Here is a 20,238-nt window from a genome sequence, read left to right as displayed (position 1 = left end):
AACTGTGCAGCACTACACTGAAGAAACACAATGTCAGAACCCACCCTGCTAGGGAAAACAATAAAATGAAGAACCATCCTATCTTCAGAGCCTCCTTCAAATTCAACTACCAGTTATGGGAAAAAAAAAAAAAAAAGCAGTCTCAAATGAGATACAACCAGAGAAACAACACCGTGGGATTTTCATACTGTTCAGAATCTTGAATAGGCTCCACAAAGACAGTTTATTCCACCTCCTACTCCCACAGCCTTTTCGGCTCTGCATCTCTTATCTATCCCTGTTGCTTGGGCCTTTCACTGTATGCACTTCTTCCCTTTTGGCTTCTGCTGAATTCATTTGGCCTGGGTGTTCCACATGTGTGCTTCTACCCTTGCACATCCAGCTTGCCCATGTCACTGGCACAGGTCTGATACAGACCAGGACCTCTTTGTCTGTGTTCAGTACCTAGTCTTACAGAGATATTTTATCAGTTGTTTTTCAAGGATCTACAAATAATAGCAATAATAAATGACAAATAACATCAGGTCCATAAGCAAGCTTTATATACTGCATAAACTTGCATGTGAATGCAGTAATATCCACCAAAAATTTCTAAAATTAATTCATAATGAACAGCTCTAACATTTCTTTTTTTAAATTCAAAAACTAATTGTCTGTAGTTGTTAAAAGGTTTTGCTTTTTTAATTGCTTATTTTTAAGAAAGCAGTAATGAAGTTTACGTGATACCTTATTCAGGAACTCAGGCTACTACACCGACGATACCATCATTTTAGATCATAAAAAATTTAAGACCAAAGTAGTCACGGACCCTGGCTTCTCATATTGCCATCTTCCACAGGTGAGACTCATGAACCTACTGCTCCATAATAAAGCCAGAACTTTTAATAAGGATTACTGAGAAGATGATGAAATATGTTTCTATTACTGTCCAGCTCAAAGGGATTACATGTTGCTCTGTAATTACACCAGCATGACAGCCAGCAGAAAAGACTCTTAACATGCCAAGTGCTGTGAAGTATTGATGTGCTTAGAGTGGGAATTTTTTTCCTCTTTCTTTAAAGCTTTAAAATGAACATGAAAAATGAACACACACACAAAAATAAGTAAGTCATTCAACATAACTCATTGCACAGTTATCTTCCCATTTACACTCCAAGCATTTCTAGATTAGGCCCACCTAGCATAATCATCAATTTTTGTATTGTAAGTTGCCATGCCATTGGAAAACTTACAGGTTTGCAGAGGCCTGAAACGTCCTCCAAGTATTAAGAACTTCAAGTTCTTACAGAGTTAACTACAAAGAGTCATATATTCCCCCCCCAGCTCACTTTTTCTAATCCAGAAAAGAAGGTCATCAGTTGCCAAAACTAAATGGAAGCAATCTTAAAAACGAACAAACAAAAAAAAACTTCATTTCCTTTTAAAAAAAAAAAAAAAAAAAACACAAACCACAAACGATTAAGTAAAAATTCCAGTTTTAAAATGTTAGCACAGTAGTAAATAGACTTCTAGTAGTTATCATTTTATTGTTCAAATGTATTATAATCAGCCCTAATTAATCACTTTTCATCAGCATGATACATTCAAAGCTCCTGAACATTTCTTCTTCTACTAGTTAATTACTTACTGTCTATAAAAATGACCATGCTGAGCTGTTTTACCTGTTAAAATTGCAAAACAAGATGGCATTCTTTTAAACCATGTTTTGAGAATTATAGGAATCTCACATGCAGTATCTCTATCAATATTTTAAAGTGTAAGCAGAACCTTTTTGCCACACCTCATGCAAAATTAAACATCTACTCAAATGCAAAACTGCTGTAAAATGCTGAACAAGGAACAAAGAATCAAGGTACGCAAGAAATCCAATCAATGAATTACACTACCCACATTAGGAATTTCTCTTCAGATATGTAGCATGTCTTCAATCGTGACTTAGATTAATAATGTCCTCACTGAAAAACATCTGATCTAAACAAGTAAATAAATGCATGACTAGTCAGTATTCCATCAAGAACTCCACTTCTGGCAAAACCTCAATGCTTAAAAAAAAAAAAAAAAAAAAGCAACAAAACAGGTTCAAGAACACTACTTATTGAAGAATATTTTATTTACCCCAAGTTAAAGGTTACAGAGGAACTCTACAATACCTGCCTGCTGCAGTTATAATAATAATAATTATATATATATATATATATATATATATATATATATATATATCTCTTCTCCATGGATCTGCTGAATAAGTAACAGGTTGACGATGCAAGCAAAGTAGATCAGTACTTACCTTTCTACATAAAAGGATGTTTTGGACCATGCTACTGGGTTCATGAACGATGTGAACTTTATTACTGTATGATGTTAAACATCAGCAAAAGGGCCCCAGTAAGTAGGCACATAGCCATCACTGTAATACTCTCTACATTCTTGGCAAATGAAAAGGTCAAATAGTGCATGTGAATTCATAACAGTGAATAAAAAACTGTAGCAGACTACCAAAGACACGGCGCACGATATACTACTTCACTAATGAATTAAAAATTAGTAACAATAATAATAATAGAAAAAACTGCAATACCTGACAAAAAGGTAGAGTGATTAAGAAATAATAAATAAATCCAGGGGACTTTCCCAGCAAGGCTAGAAGCAGCTACTCAAATGCAAAACTGCCACAGATGAGAAAAACTGGAACCAAAAAAAAGCAGCTTTTCAATCAGTATGAGCCAAAAAACACGTCAAGTTTACAAATTCACAATCAGTAGACTTCATAGAGGTAAAAATAAATGTTTTTAAACATCAGTGAACAAGGCAGCACCAGCTCCAGGCACTGGCAACTGAGACCAATGGGACTCATGGGTGTGCAGCTGAAGCCAAGCCAGGAGCTGGGCACGTCTCCTGGTTGCCAGGGTTTTGTTTAAAATCACAGGAACAGAAGTGGTGCACCATTCCTAAAGCAGGTTTTTGAGAAGGGGAGAGACTATGTGGCTATTGAAGACCCCTGTCCGCAGGAAAAGATTAAGGTGTTACTCATGTAAGTTGTGGGGAACAGGGTTTCACCCAGGCATTTAGATTATCCACGGACAAACACCACTCAGAAATCTATCACAACCTAGTGATCGTTCAGGTTATTTTCAGACAGTTTCTACACTATGAAAAACCTATGGAGCACAAACATTTTGTAATCTATCTCAAAGCATAATGACAAAAGTAACTATCTAAAGATCAAATTCTATTATAATTATTGTTTGTTAAATGGGGAAAAAAAAAGACTTTGCTCCACTCCCCTTTCCTGCATTGATTTTCTTGTGCAAGAAAAAAGTGTTTTTCAGGCTGAACAGAAACAAATGGATTTTTTGTTTTGTATTTTTCTTTTGTTTGTCTGTTTGTTTTTACAGCTCCATTAAGCTTTCACCTCATTCTCATTTCCTTACTTGATTTTCTGAGTAGAAGAGCATCACTATTGCTCAGCTTGGCCAATACTTAGCATTTGGCATAAAAGCAGCTGAACTGTACCTACTACACTTCCAATTTATTAAGTACTGGTCTAGAGCTCCTGGGATATCAGTTTCCAATACTCATTTGGGCTTTGATACTCACATGGAGAAATATGCAATACGCTTCACAAAAACTGTAGTGTTTTTTTGTTTAGAAAAAGAATTCCAGGGAACTGTGCTCTCTAAAGTTACTGCACACTGAACAGCCCTCCAGCATCAGGAGACCCAGGTCTCTAGGTTAATAGAAGCTCGAGACTTTCAGATTTATGACTACTGCCTTCACTTCCCAAGAGAAATTTTGCTTTGTCCCTACTTTATGCCAACATATTTCAAAGGAGCTAAACCACAGACACAGAAGAATACAACTGTAAACCATTCCTTTCTTGAAATGCTCATGCTCAGTATATATTTACTAACCACTGACCCTCTTAGCTAAACATAATAAGAAAAAAAAACTAATTGACGAAGACCCCTGATATCTTTGTGGTCTTCTGTTGTTGTTTTTTGTTTGTTTGTTTTGCTTTTTGTTTAATTTATATATCTACTCTATCTGCAGTTTGATTTATGAAGTACTCTTATGGAATCCTCAGAAACACGTTTTTCAAAGACGCATTCCTAAGAGCCATCTGTGACATAATGAATACAGCGATACAGAAAGAATATCTGGAAAAGAATCAGTGGGTTCCTGAAGGGAAGCATATCTAAAATATCTGCATGTAAATAAATACGCAGACACAAACCTTTCTCCCTCTCTAAAAATCAAGCGAGGAGATAGTTACCTTCCGTTCAATTTAAAATTATTCTTATATTTGCAATGTTCCATTAGAATAGGGGAACTCTGTTACCAGCATTCTACACGTGTGCAGACTGACAGACAGAAAGACCAACTGATTATCCAAGATCACAAAGACTGAGTCAGAGAGGGACAATGCCCAAGATCTAGGACATTTCACAGAGCATCTCACATACTAGGCCATGTTTCTTCTGGGGAAAAAGGAAAAAAAAAAAAAAAAAAGAGTTTTCTCATGTATTAAAGTAGGTTTCTTACATGCAATTTTAACAAGTGAAAGTTCACACTTGGGTGAGCCTGTCCACTTTTGAGGTGGAATAGCTCTACTGTATACATATAATATTTGCCAAGCCAGAAGCATTTTAGAAATGGCTGAAATATTTAGTAGAACAAGAAAATAAACTTTGTGTCTGTCTGCATTAGAATGCATAAATCAACATAGGCTGATCTAGAAACGCAACTGCTGAACATAAAATAGACTCTAATTTCAACATTTGCTTGCGAACTAGCTGCACAAATCATGGAATTTCCAAATTCTTTCAGGTCTGAAGTACCAGTAGGTTGCTCAAATACAAATATGCATTATCCAATTTGCAGGCTAGATTCAAGCCCAAGAGATGTCTTCTATTAGGGGTATCGTTAAGAAACTAATAGTTGCAGTCTAATGTTGCTGTGACTGAGGCATGGCAGGAACCTCATTTCCCAGCCTCTGGTCTCTACTAATCAAAGAACAGGCTTATATATTTGATTTACTCACATAAAGCTATCAATATTTATGTAGCAATCAGGTGTTGAATTCATCACACCCCATTTTAGATGCTGCAGAAGTTTACACCTGCAGTGTAGCTCGTCCTCTAGACTCACTTTCATTAATGAAGAGACATAACTGTTTCTAGGGTATGATTCATCTTACTGTACATTAATCAGCCTCTGCAAGCCTCTGCGACTGCACAGGAGCACATTCTGACATCAGGGTGAGTCACTGAAGCACATTTTTGCAATTCAGAACCTGATCCTCAAATCTGACATTCCCTCACCCTAGATATATATATAAACCCCAGAGGGTAGGGGTAAGTCACATACAACAACGCACTGTTATAGCGCTCTAAACTTTTTCAATTTAATAAACAGAAATAAATTGGGAGATGGGGAGGTTCTCCCATGTTTTGCACTAGTTTTTTTTTTCCTCCAGAGGTAATTCACAGAGATGCGGACCACCTTGATCCTTGCTATGATCTCCATCTGAGGTTGCAAAAATTTCGTACATGTGACAGAGCAAGTGACATACCTCCTAACACAGCCCATTGCATGAAATAACCAGCCACTTCTAAAACTTTGTCCAACATGTTTCCTGGATCCCATGTGCATGGAGAAACTGATGATATATCAGTACCTAGCTTTAACAGACAACACTGGTGTTAGTCTAAGACTAAAAAAGAAATATGAGGATATCAGATATTTTCATTTTATTTTCTATATATTTCCCAGTGAAAATGTGTCAACAACAACATGACTTTTTTTTAATAGTGTTTACAGACAGGATGCACTATTTGACATGTATTCAGCTCTAGAGCAACTTCAACTAAATTATTCATTCACTTTCCAGCATTCTATTTCAGAAAAATAATTTTCCTGAGGGAAATTTTGATTTTTCATGCTATCTCTTCTGTCATAAGATAGGAGTTCAAAACACTTAATAGGGAAAAGCAATTTAGATTAAAATATCAGGTTTTGAGGGAAGCCTTTTGTTATTAAATTTTGAACATACTGTAGTAACTGCAAACTAGTTAATCAAAAGTTACTTTTCAGCTTTGGTAGAAAAAAAATAGCTGTCCTGTAACAGCATAAGTGAGGTAAAAAACTCAAGAGCTTATGCACAGTTTTTGATTTCTTCTAAATTCTATGGCACCCAAACGATTTCACTGATTTTCCATATAGGAAATCGCTGAGGTAAGTGAATGCACGTCTCAGTTTTATTATTTTGACTATGAAATCTAAATTCAAAAACAAAAATGTATGTAATTAAACCTCTATAAGCAACCTCTTTTTTCATTCAAGAGATGCAAATTAACTTTTAAGATCCTCCAGCAACAGGAGGAAATGAAACAAATGAAAAGAAAGATGGTGAGAAACACACATTTTGCTGTCAGGTTTGGGGCAGTCCTTCTCCACACGATCTCCACAGGTAGATGTTATCTGTCTACATGAAGCTTTCTTCTAAAATAAACAATTAAATAAAATAGGCTTTGCAGTTTTCTATGAAACTATCAATGATTTTTCACATTAAACTAATATGGATCACTGTTACTGATTCCAGGTAGAGGAGTGGACCCATTAAGTTATATGGCATTGGCTACATGAAGGACAGAAAAGGTCTTCCTCAGAACACTCAGTAAGGTATCATACATCTAAAAATCCTGAGGTGAATTCAGACATCTTTACAAACGAGGTCGGTATTATTAACTTCAATTTGAAGACAGGAAAAAAGATACAATTAGTTCTTGATGGTAATAGTCTTCAGAGTGCCTCAGTACCAGGTTAACGGCCTGCCTACAAGGCTATGGTGTTTGCCTGTCTTCATATAACGAACAAGCACTCCTGAAATTATGAGAACATATGTGAAAATAAGTGAAATCAAACATAGTAAGGCAAAAATATGCCAATGCCTACAACATATAAGGAAATGGATCCTACACTGAGATGGCAAGTAGCTCCTTTTTCCAGGAAGTTAACTCTAGTCAGAAATAGTAACCTGGCCATTGGATTAGGATTTTCAAGAGTTTGGGGGAAAAAAAAAATAGGACAAACTATGAGGTCAACTGTGTCTTACATATAACGTATTCAGAACACTTTGCACTATCCTTCCCCACCCCGCTCCCCTCGCCCCCCCAAATAAAAATACTGGGTTCTTAGTATAAAACCCGTTAACATGATACCCAGATGGTTATTGCACATTTCAGATTTGGCACCCTTTTTCTTTTTATGTCTTTCCTTGAAGTCCATCTTGACCTGTTACACCCGAGGCCAACAGCATGTGGCTCATAACCTTGGTTTTGCCCATAAAATTTGCACATAATTTGCAGGTAGCAGAAGCGTAAGAGAAATGCAGTTGTCTCTGTTTCTGGTGAAGATGCTAACTTTACCATATTCAACCTGCTTGGCCACAGCAGAGCATAAGGTAGTGTTTGGGTCCAAAGAAAAATAAATACTTCGAGTGCTGAAGGAGATGTCATCTCCATGCACCGACTTCTCTTCAAAAAAAAAAAAAAAAAATCAAGACCCACCACTGACAAATTCATATGAATTCAGTTACTTACCTTTAAACATCTCAGTTGAGAGTCAAGGGATGCACAGCTCTCCCCTCTCAAATAAATATCAAATAAATAAACACCATCTCTCAAATAAATATCCAACTTACTAAAGATATTTTGGCAGTCTTTTTACCCACTTGTGAGCAACTATCGCTATTTGAGTACCAGAGCATAAAACATGTACCAAGAGGGGTTTATATGATGTGCACAAACATCCACAACACACAAGGAGACACCTGTACTTATAATAATTAGAAGACAAACTCATAGGGTCACTAAAAGACACCTTATAACATCGGCAAGCTTTGAATCAGCTTCTAAACCACAACACTGATTAAAGCAGACTGTTAACAAGAAGGCCAAAAGCACAGCACTCTCACTTGTTACCCTACTAAACATTGTACTAAAAGCTCATACACATCCCAGCTGCCAAGTATCAGTAACAGAAGACCAAGCACTTAAAAAAAGATTCTGGAAAGAGGAAGAAGTGAATTCAGTCAGTTCTTCCAAGTGAGGATATTAAGAAAAGCTCTTCTCCCCACAAATTTAAGAAAAAGCTCTTAAAGTGAGATACATACAAGATTAAAAAAACCTACACTGAAGTATCTATAAAACAAGTAGTAAATAATTAAGCCTATCTGGTATCAGAAAGCAATAGGGTAGAAACATTCATCATCATAATGGCACAAAGCAACACTGGTACTTCAGACCTCACAGCAAAATTAACCCATGTATACAATTCTACCAGAACAAAGAGGTGAAATCATGGTTACAGGGCTTATTTCATCTCCATTCTGTCATGGAAAAGTTAAGATTACGGTTGGTGTTTTTCATAAAACATTTGTTAAGTGAGAACTAGCAGTGCCGAAATTTTGCTTCCATTCCATCTACATAAATTATACAGGGACATGCTGGTCCCTGGCCCGAGATCTGCAGCACACAGGCCTTCACAGCTGGCATTTAGAACAGAAACTGAAGCACACTAAGTTTACAGCCTAGAAACAACTTTTTTTTTTTTTTTTTTTTTTTTTTTTTACCTAAGTCCTCTTTTTCATTTGCAACACCCAAGTCGCTTTATCTAGTATGGTAAGACAGATATGACTGTAAGAAGATTCAACTCCTTTCTGCACAGGTACAAAAAGTAAATTTAAAAATAAATCAGCCGCAAGCAACATTTCTACTAAACAGCTTCTTCCCCCCGCTCCCTACCCCCAAAAAGAATCGTCTGCTGAGAATTAATTGCCTTGCAAAGTACCTTGTCACAGGATCATCTCATCAAGGGGTATATGTCATCACTAAATGATTTGTATATCATCATAAAATCACCTCAGCCATATTCCAGAGCCAATTTCTGTTCACGACTGAAGGTACCTACAGGCTGAGGACCGCAAGTTTTGCTTGTTAACGCTCTGCCTTTGCTTCCATGCTCCCAGCAGAGCCCTCTCGTTAGTTTTGTCTCAGCACTGTGCAATGGCACGTGGCTCTCCCCAGAGCTGCCAGTCCTCCCCATTAGCCGCCATTTCGGTAACCCCACAGAGGTCCGATTCATTCCACATTCCCCAGTCCTTACCGCAGGTTCATCAGCTAACCCTCATCTCCATTCTCCCATGGTATTTTTCAACTGCCCATTTTAGCCTCGGTAGTTTGAAAGATAACATTACTCTCTCCCTATAATAACTAATTGGCCATGACTGAGGAAGTGCATGAAACATACAGTAAACACAGAACAAGCCATTATATTGGTTCTAAAATTAAGTTTTGATGGAAACTGCCAGGCAGACAGACAGAAAAGCACTCTCCAGGGACAACATTCGGGTTTGGAGCTCATTTCTCTCAGCATCTGACATGCTCTAGAGGTGAAAGCACGGCTCGGCTGAACTCAATGTGAGTTTTCACTGCAGACTTCAACGGGGCAAGAATTTCACCCCAGGGACACCGCAGAGCACATTCTTCAGTCAAGCTTAAGGTGAGTGGCTGGCGTGACACAGAAAAGAGTCAGCTGGGGCTTAGGAATTTCTTTTAGTTGCATTAGTTGACACAGTTATTTGCTTTCATTTTTGTCCTACTGAAGGGGATGCCGCTAGAACTGCAGCACAATTATGTAACACAGCTTCTATTGATTCTTTCATTAGAGACTGGACTCAGATATGAAAACAAGCCATAGAACTAGAAAGAGCACGTTACCTTACTGCAGTGCTGAGGATCAAGCTACCAGCTTTCACCTTGCTGCTCCTTCAAGTATCATCGCATTGATACTAAGAGCAGTTCTTCATAGCATTAAGAAACTAAAAACAGCAGCCAACATCTCACGTTTCATTAAAAGAAAAAAAAAAAAAAAAAAAAAGATGACAGCTCACTAAACACTTACCCATGAAGTACTGAAACATGAGGCTGGACTGCCTGTGCCATTCTCTGTTAGCACATTTACAAAGCAGCTCTCACCTCACAGCACAGAACCAGGCACTCAGTTGCCCCCGCACTAGGTGCTGAGCCCACTTGCCCTACTTGGACTCACCAGGACCATTTAAACATATCTGGGTCCTGGACAGAGTTTTCCCACATAAAGCAAAATCTGCAAATATCTTTTTCAGTGCGTGACACGAAGCGAGAGAGGACAGCGTACCACTGCTGCACCATGTCCTTGCCACCACTTCACACCCAGAGCCACAACAGCCACACACACGGTATCTCCAAGCCTTGACACCTTCCACCTCCAAGCACCCCACAGCCTTGGAACAAATGTGACCTCTCCTACACCACTGCTGGTTTGCTTGGTCACCAAGTTAGTACGGCAATGGGAAATGTCAGATTTTGGCTAGCAGCAGCTGATACAAGCAGCCTCCACCTTGCTGCAGCAACATGAGAATTTTGACAAGTTTAGATTTCCAGAAACAATTACCTTTGGGGAATTCTTCCTATTTCAAATTGTCAAAGAAAGTTTCCTTAAGAACTAAAACACTTGAGAAAACTCTGGGTTGGTGTCACGGACTTGAACAGCCTCACCACTGCTTTCTCAGTCTTTCTCTCATACCCCACAGTGATCAGACACTGGATTATTTGCTGTACGGAGACTCAGATCTCAAGACAACTTCTGAAGAGTTCAGGGGGGTTCTCATCTGCAATTTGGCCCAGGTCCAATGCTTTTTATAAAAGTATTTACTGAAATTATACAGCCATTTTGCAGTTCAGCTCCAGTGTTATCCTCTGTGACTTCCAGTTGTGAACTCCAGAGTTTAGCTAATGATTTCACAAGGGAGAGTTCATTTATGTTTTGGATCTATGTTATGTTGATCTGCCTGGTTAGTGAAAGATAATCATTTTTTGTCATCTGAAAGGCAAAACCCAAAATATTTGCTTTATGTAGTTGATTCTCAAATCATGATGATCTTTCTGTCCATATGACCCCATTAGCACTCTGACAAATGAACAGAAAATAGAGTCAAGTAATAGATTTGCCCTGAAAAAAAATATCCACAGAAACAAAGCTCCACATACATTTCTCTGCATACATGTGCTAAATTTTTCAGGGACTGCTCTTGTAATTAATCACCCCCAATTTAAGAGATTATCGCTTTGATGTTAAAAATAAAGTATGTTGGACAAAGAACCAAAAACAAAGAGAGAAAATGGGATAATACACCTATTCACATGGGTTAGGAAATAACAAACTCAACTGAAGCTTGCCAGTCCTGATTCAGAATGATTTCCTCCACTGTTCTCCACCCTCTGACACACCCACAGCACATAAATATGATGAATGCAAGATGCCAATAGCAAAGCATAAACACATTATTCCTACCCTGTGGAAGTCATGAACCTGTCTGTCAACATTTTCACCACAAGCCCCAAATCTAAATGTAAAAAAGCAATTAGAAGCACTGCTAAGTCTCTATTCAGCAGCAGCTGGGTTCTGCAGCTACCAAACACTGGCTCCACCGAACTGTCAGACCCTGGGGACTGACACAAGGTCCCATTTTAGGCCCTTAACAAAACTCTGGAGTCTCTTCAATAACTGACATCAGCAGGACCTGGATAAACCCCTTCACGCGACCAAAGCAGCTGCACGCTCTGCTCCCACCAGGAGCTACAGGGAGCTATGTAAGGCCCCTCTGCTGCAGCAGAGTGCCCCGCATAGGGTAGCCAGCTGATGACACTGCTCGTACCAATTCCATGTGTTATCTTCTTCTAGGGGAGGGCAAAGGATCTAAGACAGCCGGGCACAGCCACAGATTATAATAATTTGTTTTTGTTTTCTACAGTACATTTTCAGCACTTGCATGCTCATGATCTTCTTGCCATTCTATTAATGCAGCGTACACAAATAAAAATGAATTTTTCCTGATTCATCTAGGATTTAAAAAAAATTCGTCATAGACAGAGACCAGGTTAAGAGAACATTTTTCAGTCTTCAATCACATCCATACTACCATTCTGCTGTGTTGGCTATGTAACGAAAAACCCTGGCTTAAAAAAAAAAAAACATTAAAAAAATAAAAACAAGGAAAAAAACATCTTCTCTTGAGTCACACTGAATGCATCTTGAACATTTTCTTGCAGCTTAACTACAATAACTATAATGATACAGGCCTGACAGCAGCTGACGTGATAAGCCAGATGGAGATCTCTCTTATGCTAAAGAGTTTATTGCCTTTCTGTCAAACAAGAGGGACAATCAGTAGGTGAAAATTAACTTCCAATCAAGAATACCACAAATCAGCTGTTGGGTGCACCTGTAATGCACAATTATAGTACTCTACCTAAGTAACCAGTTCTGTGACAGTTTTTGCTACAGCATAGAGCAGAGAAGCAATCTCGGTCACAAGATCATATTCAACTGTTTTGAGAATAAATTACCTAACTCCGTAACACTACCACCTTGCCACCTCCTCTTTCAACAGCAAGTGTTTTACAGTAAGTAAAGTGGTGAATCTCCTTTAAAGTGATCGCTTTAAATGTTCTTTTGTTTATTATGCTTTAATCAAAGTCACCAGAGTTTATGTAAAGAAGTTAAAAACGTCACACTGGCAGCTGGAAGATTTTATTTATAAGGACTCAGAGGTATTGGGTTCCCATAGTTTGACAACGTTGCTTTAATTTATTTATTTTTCCAATTAAAAAGTTCTCACTGCTCATGCATTTTTTAATTCCTTAATGCCCTGTTCTAACAGAAGAAACATAAAAGACGACAACAGCATGTTTTTCAGAGGAAGACTACTTCCTAGCCTGCTCCAGTTTTATAATCTATTCTCTTATACACTTACCAACTACTCCCATCAAACAGCTACAAGTATCCATCAAAACTATAGGCTGTGCTCATAATAAAATGCACTTCAGCACATATTTTTACTGGAAAGCATTTATTTTTGCAGCAAATTGCCTTCTACCTTTTATGCCTGCAGACAGAGTTCAAGGAAAGAAATACTTAAGCTCTTTGGACAGGTGCGTACCTTTGCAGCAATATGGTTGACAAGAAATAAAGCAAAAATAAAAACGAAAAGCAAGCAGCCTTCAGATCACCTCCAGAGATGAATTAGATACATTGAAAACTATTTGGAATTTATATTTCTTTAATAAATTATCAATAAATGCATTTTAATACAGTTCCCACCACCTCTTAAATTGTAGCCCCAATGCTATTCCCTCACTCTTGGGCAACGTTACACACTTTCTACAGCTGAAACTAATTCCCATCGAACTGAAAACAAATGCCAACTTAAAATAGGCCTTGACAATCTCCTGGGGCTGAAAACCTCCTGACAATGCAGCTACGCACAGCAGGATCCTTTACCTCTGCTCCCCAAAGAGAACAAATCGGGGAAGGTGCTTGACAGAGCCTATTTCACAACACAATAACCCTTTAGGACCACAGGTTATTTAAGGACCCTCTGACAGTTGCAGTAGATTAGCCTAAGCATTCACCAGAAAAGCAGCTGGTGACAACTCCCTTTTCCCTGCAGTAAGAAAGCACAGCTCCAAAGCATAACCAATGTTTCAAAACAAGAGTTGCATGCCACTAGTGGACTTAGCACTGGAGATGTAACATCAGGAAGGAAAGCAACAGCAGTGAAATTCATTTCCGTGTTGCTTTCAGCATAGGTTTTATTTGTGCATCAGTTGGACGTTCATAATGAATATAGTCTTTTCATTTTTTCTAAGCCTGATGAACCTTACCAAAATGTTATAGGTGCGCATATACACCCACTGCTTATGTCAAAAGTCTGAACGATATCCCTGGCTAGAGACTACCTCCTAGATCCAATGCAAAGGCTCTCAATGTCAGTGAAAACAGAGTCCAGTGACTTTCAGTGGGTTTTTAGCCTGGATTCTCAAGCATTTTCCTGTGCCAGCAGCTCTAGGCTTGAGCATCAAACTCAGCAACAATTCTTACTCCCTGTTCATCAAAGAGCGCCAAAAGCAGCAAGTAAGGCACAGTAGGAGCTGATTTCAAAAGGACACTTTTGTACTTGTGCAGATACACCTCCTTTGATACATATGCCTCCCCCACCATGTTACGTATCATTAGAATAGAGGCAATTATACTGTTTTAAAGATGACTCTTAAAAGCACTAAAGGCTTTTACCAGTACTCAGGTAGCCTACCCTAAACTATCTAGGTGTGAAAAACAGAAATCAACTTTGAATTGAATCCAAAAGACAATCAAGTACCCAATGTCAAAGCAATTTTACAAACCAGATTAATGTGGGTGGTAAGACTGGAAGGAATAAAAGTAGATTTAACTCTCTTTACAACTTAAAAGTTTCATATGCAATGCTTTCCGACACACTGCAGTTTTCAGAAGCCAGAGGGCGGATTTGGGTATCAATGTAAATCCTGTAGCAAAATTACGTTATGTCTGGATATTTTTCCCAATGCAAATACTTCCAGTGCAATTTCACATGCAGGCTAACTTTAATAACACATTATTCACAAGTCACTTATCCAGAATAGTCTTGTATAGTATATTACTGTAGCTGAAAACAAAAGGAACAATGTGTTTATACAAATTCATGCACATTTGTAAGGATGCCAAGTTGCAACCCCCTTAAAGAAATCCCATAGGAATCCAAAGGGTGGACACAGAACTTCTAGACAGGGTCCAGCACAGAGCCATGAAGATGATGAAGGAATTGGAGCATCTGCCTTATGAGGAAAGACCAAGTACGCTGGGCCTGTTTAGCCTACTACAGAGGAGGAGATTGAGAGGGGATATTAACAACTTCTATAAGTACCTGAGGGGACAACGTAAAGATGATAAGCCAAACTCTTCTTAGTGGTGGCAAGTGATAGGACAAGGGGTTATGGGTATAAATTGAACCACGAGAGGTTTCGTCATCATATGAGAAAGAACTTGTTTTCAGTTCAGGTGACAGAGCACTGGAACAGGCTGCCCAGAGAGGCTGTGTGTCTCCTTCTCTGAAAATATTCAAAATCCACCTGAATGCAATCCTGTGTAACATGTTCTAGGTGACCCTGCTTGAGGAGGGGAGTTGAACTAGACCATCTCTGGAGGTCCCTTCCAATCTCAACCATTCTGTGATTCTCTGTGATTTTTTCATCATTTTTATCCCCCTCTTTTTTTTAAACAAGGGTGAGGAAACAGTAAGAAAGAAGTGCAGAACCCCTTTCACTAGGCAGGTAGGCTTGAAGCTAATTTTTGTTCTGATGGACTCTCCAAAAGAGAAGCAAAACCCGAATCTCTGCAGGAGGTTGGACAGGTGAATCTATTGAATGCAGTCGTGTTCGCCTTCCCTGTTACGTCTGCAAAAGCATCGCTTCTCATTAGGCATCTGCCCACAGCCTAAAAGGGTGGCATTTACATATAAATCTACAGTCCTTAACGCTGGATTCTGTGCATACTTTCAGCTGCAGTTTTCTCGACTCTAATTTTAGGAAAACTTAGGGGTTTTGTTAGTGCTCAGAAATCCGCTTCATTGGCTTGCCCTTCTTTAGACCAAGCATTTCATTTTCACATCTTTTGACATTTATTGTAGTGTCAGCCAGAAATGCCAGTACAAAAATGAAAAATATGTTGACTCCTCCTTTGAGTGCAAAGATGTAGGGAGCTAAAATAAAAAGCAAACTACAACACCAACATTCACAAAAGTCTCTAATTAACCCAACAGAAATGACACAGCTGAGTCAGGAACTTTAAAACCTTTTTTTCCTTTTTCCCCTCACCATTTAAGTTTTCACTATGATCTGTATACAAGTCTTGCTTTCAAAACTATTCCTATTACTTTATGCAGGAGTTGTCATAAACTGCCACAAATCCATGGCCAAATAGATATTTAGGTATGAAGCTATGCTGGGAACAGCCAAGGGGACACTCTTAGATCCATCAGCCCTGTTTAGGGGCTGACAGAGACGTCTATACGTATTTATCACCTCATATGACAGCACAGCTTATTCTATAATTGTATTTATCTATTGCTTCTTGTTACTGTAAAGAACATCAACCATGACACTATGCAGCTCTCTTGTTCCTGGATAGACTTCTGTACCAGACAGGCATTTTGTGTCATCTTCCTTTAACATCACATGCAAGAAGGCAGCCAGCAAAAAAAAAAAAAAAAAAGAAAAAAGAAAAAAAATCTGCTAAGCAGGTCTTCCATAACACAATTACTGTTCATCAAGATATATACTATATATATATACATACATGTATATATATATATTTAAAAAAAAAAAAAAAAAAAAACACAATAAATAAATAAAACATAGGAGATGAGGAATCTGTCCCAAAACCCAGTATGCCAATAAACAGAAAAGAAAAAGAAATTATAACCAATAAAAAAAATAATGGTAAGATAAACAAATCCGAAGACCAAGACGAAGACAATCTTTACAAATTATAAATTTCATGCCTGAATGAAATCAAAACTGCTCTAAGCATATAATTGTTTTTAGGGTATGAAAAAAAGATTTAATAGGCAACCTTCCTTGAGATTAGGTTATTACTGTCAGTAGTTAATGCAATTGCAGAAAATGGTTGTAACATTCCTTTTAAGACAGTACTTCATAACTACTTTGGACAGTTTTAAAACTTTTCCAAATGTTCCAATTAGCATGTCCTGCCATAAAAGTCCCATAACTTTATTCTGCCTGCCTGAAATGAGGACTTTAGGAAGAAATATCAGCTACCATCGTCCTATCCATTTAAGTTGAACAATTCCAAAACACATACAGTAGACTGATCCTCTCACCAAATACAAAAAATATTTTCATACTTGTTTCAGTGCAGGAATATCTGAAAGTAACAGCTCATTTTCCTCACTCCTTAAGACTACTTTTGAAGGTTCCAATTTTGAGTTTTCTGAGTTCCCTCATCAACCACTAATTTAGCAAAAGCCAGTCTTCAATATGTTGTGAGATCATGGCCCAACAGGAGATTCCTGAGTCCTTGCCTTTTTATTCCTTGAAATCCTGACAATCTGCCGTCTTGTTCTTGTGCTCTTTGCAACTTTTTAAGGAAAAAAAGTTCAATGACAGAACACCCTTCCAGAAACAAGCAGCATCAGTTCTACACATGTGAAAAGAAGCTGCCAGGTTTCTTGGAACTTTCCAAGCAGGGCAGTGGGTGGAATATCAGCAAAAAGTGCACTGCTCAATTATGTAATATAAAATTAAAATGCCTCTGACACATCTATCTATTCTTCAAGTTTTCAGGTATGCTGAGTGAAGCAGTTCACAACAGAAAGACTGCACAGCAATCTATCACTCTTAAATGCAATCACAGTCAAACATAACATCAGCAAGTGCCTAAACAACAGCAATGCATTTAATACTCCCCAGTCAGCAATCAACCTTTTCCACATTTGTTCATAATCACAATGTAATGTAATATTTTAATGCTTTATTTTCCTTTTCTTATTCCATTACAGTTTGCTGCACTTTTTAAATTAAGCTTTTTTTAATCTCCTTTTGCAGTTTTAGTCTTGCCCTGTAAGTAGAGAGCATTTTTAAAAGAATTATATTACTGAAGACATTTTCTTACCTGTTGCAGTCCACATGGAGCAGAAGGTGAGATGCACTAAGCGATACAGCAATCTTGTGCCACTGTCCATCTGCCAGCCGGTAAGGGAACACCTCTGTTCTTGACTTCCCATTAAACCTGTAGTGATATCTAATTTCATCCCGTAGTCCACTGCTCTCCAGTTCAAAATAGCTGTAGGTAAAACATGAAGAAGAATCAGCTCCATTTTTGGTCTATTTATTGCTTCTGTTGCGTTCTTCTTAGTTCACCTAGTTCCTTAAGTAAATAACACACGGAAGGTCACAATCTAAAGACATTACTCAGCATGGATTTACTAGGTCATTTTTTAAAAAGAAGTAGAGACAAGTACTACGCATTCAGCACATTATAAAAACGGCAATACCATTTACACGAAAACAGCTCATGTTCAAAACCATTTGATTGTCCTGGAAATTGAAGTCCTCTTTTTATCCACAGAACAGGTTCAATGACAAGAAAATGATCCTTATTCTATTCATCAAGACATTTTGTATGAATGCAGGATTTGTAGGCAATGCAAAAATAAAGGACTCTATGTATCATTACCAATGAACAAACAAAAAGCCATTAAGGTAAGAAAGCATCAGGTAATTGTGGAATTTGTACTCACTATTTGCAAATCTACTTAAAAAATTATTTACTTTTAGGACTCCCATACACACAATTGTGTTTAATTCATTTTCTCAATTTTATTTTTACAGCTGTAATTGTTCAGCTTTACAAGGGAACAAAGCCTCCTGGATAGATCAGGTGTCTCAACACCTGGCATTAGCAATCAAAACCTTCACACACTTGTCATGAGGGAACAGCCCTTGGACAGTACTGTCGAGTTAACAAAGTAAAGCTATTAACTGGCCTCACGCTGGCAGGAGGAGGCAGCTCTTATTCTGGGGTCAATTTTGCCCTAGTGGCAACACATTGACAGCAGAAATAGCAAAGCCTTGTCTTGGCCCTCAGATAACACAGAAAATTTACAGCATATGAAATCAAAGTGCTCATTTTTCTTGCAAAACGAAGCCCTGGATATACAAAGGTGGTTATACAGACCTTCGCTTAGAGCAGAAAAACCTCTACAATTAAGTACAGGTGTTAGGTTTTCCAGCTAGCCCCTACCCCTGTCTGCCTCTGAAGTGCCATGTTTTTCCCTACTGGACGACAGCAATTTAACATGGCAGTTGCAAAATGGATGCTTGTTTGGGGTTTAAAAAAATAAATACATACATACATATATAAAAAAAACTGCAATGCAAAATAATCAATACCCAGTTGATGATTACTGTTTTCACAGACCTTAACAGCCAGTATGGACAAGTATTTCTTCACAAGGTGTGTGTACTTCAAGAATGATTCTCACCAGTGAAGCAGAGGCTATTTAGAATACAAAAACTAAGAAATTGAGATCTTTGGGAGGAACTAGGTTCTCAGATTAAACGCTAGCTGGGGACATATGCAACAGATCACAACAGACTGGGAAGGAGAACTTCAAGGCAAAGCTCGGCCCAAAGAGAAACTCAAACCCTCCTCCATCCTGACAATGCCTTGCTGTTCAGACAGCCGGAAGATTGCAAGATTTTTCACATACAACATGAGCATTATCAGGTCACATCAATTAAAGACTCAAGTGCAAATTAAAAACAGTCACAGAGAGATAAAGGCAAAACTAAAATGGAATGAAAGCAAGGCAGACATGTACAAAAACATATTCAGTACAGGGAGGAAAAAATAGGAAAGGCTGGTGTTGTAAAGGAACTAGCTGGTTTCGTACACGTAAAAGCATGAAGAAAGCAGAGAAACAGGATTTCTCTAAGCAGAAGAGCAGAATCTTGATAACCTCCACCACCTAAATACCTTTAAAATACCTAAGTTACGCTCAAAGAAATTTGGAGAGGATATTTTTATTATTTTATCTTGATATTCAGTAAAAGCTCAGTCAACATGCAGAAGATACTGGTTCTGGTGTTTTGAAAGCCAGGAAAGTACTAGGGCAAGTACCATCAGTGAAGTCATACTTAAAAAGTTACATGTTCCTTAATTGCCATCTGCTGTCAAAGCATAAATGGAAGTCATTAAAGAGAACTTCTGCTCTTGTTCAGATGAGCAACACTGAGACAATAAAAAAAAAAAAGAAAAATCAAAAAAGACCTACACAACATCTTTCTCACATCCAAAGTATTAGTATAAATACATACATTTTTACATGGCTGATCACAGAACAAGACAAGCTTCTGTCATGGGAAGCACTTGGCTTCCTGCAGTTGTTCTTCATACTGCCTTACAGCCACAGAGCTGATCATTTACTACATAATGCTTTGTTTGTTAATAGAAAAGGCAGTATGCCAGCCCTGGAAAGGTCAGTCAGACACTGTACTTAATCATGTATGCTTTATCACGTGAACTATATAGGAAATTGCAAAGCAACATAGTTTCCCATCTGAGAAGCTTTAGTGTCAGTAGTTACTTCTGGACTAAAACCAGCTTGTTGCTTATGCACAGAGGTTGTTGTCAGGCTCCCGACTCATTTTATGTAAGACAGAAGTGATTAAAGCTTACTGCAATAGCCAGTGCTAACTATATATGTACACCTGCACCTGTGGCTGAATGTTACAGGACTGTATAAAACACCACATTTTA

The 20,238-nt window shown here is 38.1% G+C and overlaps 1 protein-coding gene across 1 annotated transcript in view; it reads right to left on the bottom strand.

Annotated features, from left to right (window-relative positions):
• NELL1 (neural EGFL like 1) overlaps window positions 1-20,238 on the bottom strand; it is a 284,886-nt gene that overhangs the window by 226,282 nt on the left and 38,366 nt on the right. The window contains exon 4 of the mRNA XM_082762270.1: window positions 17,590-17,760. Coding sequence (XP_082618396.1) covers window positions 17,590-17,760 — 171 coding nt within the window. The remainder of the gene's footprint in view (window positions 1-17,589; window positions 17,761-20,238) is intronic.

Source organism: Aythya marila (assembly GCF_965140915.1).
Source record: "Aythya marila genome assembly, chromosome: 5".
NCBI classification, from domain to species: Eukaryota; Metazoa; Chordata; class Aves; order Anseriformes; family Anatidae; genus Aythya; species Aythya marila.
The sequence above is the reverse complement of the archived record's forward strand: the minus strand, read 5'-3'. Positions and strand labels throughout refer to the sequence as shown.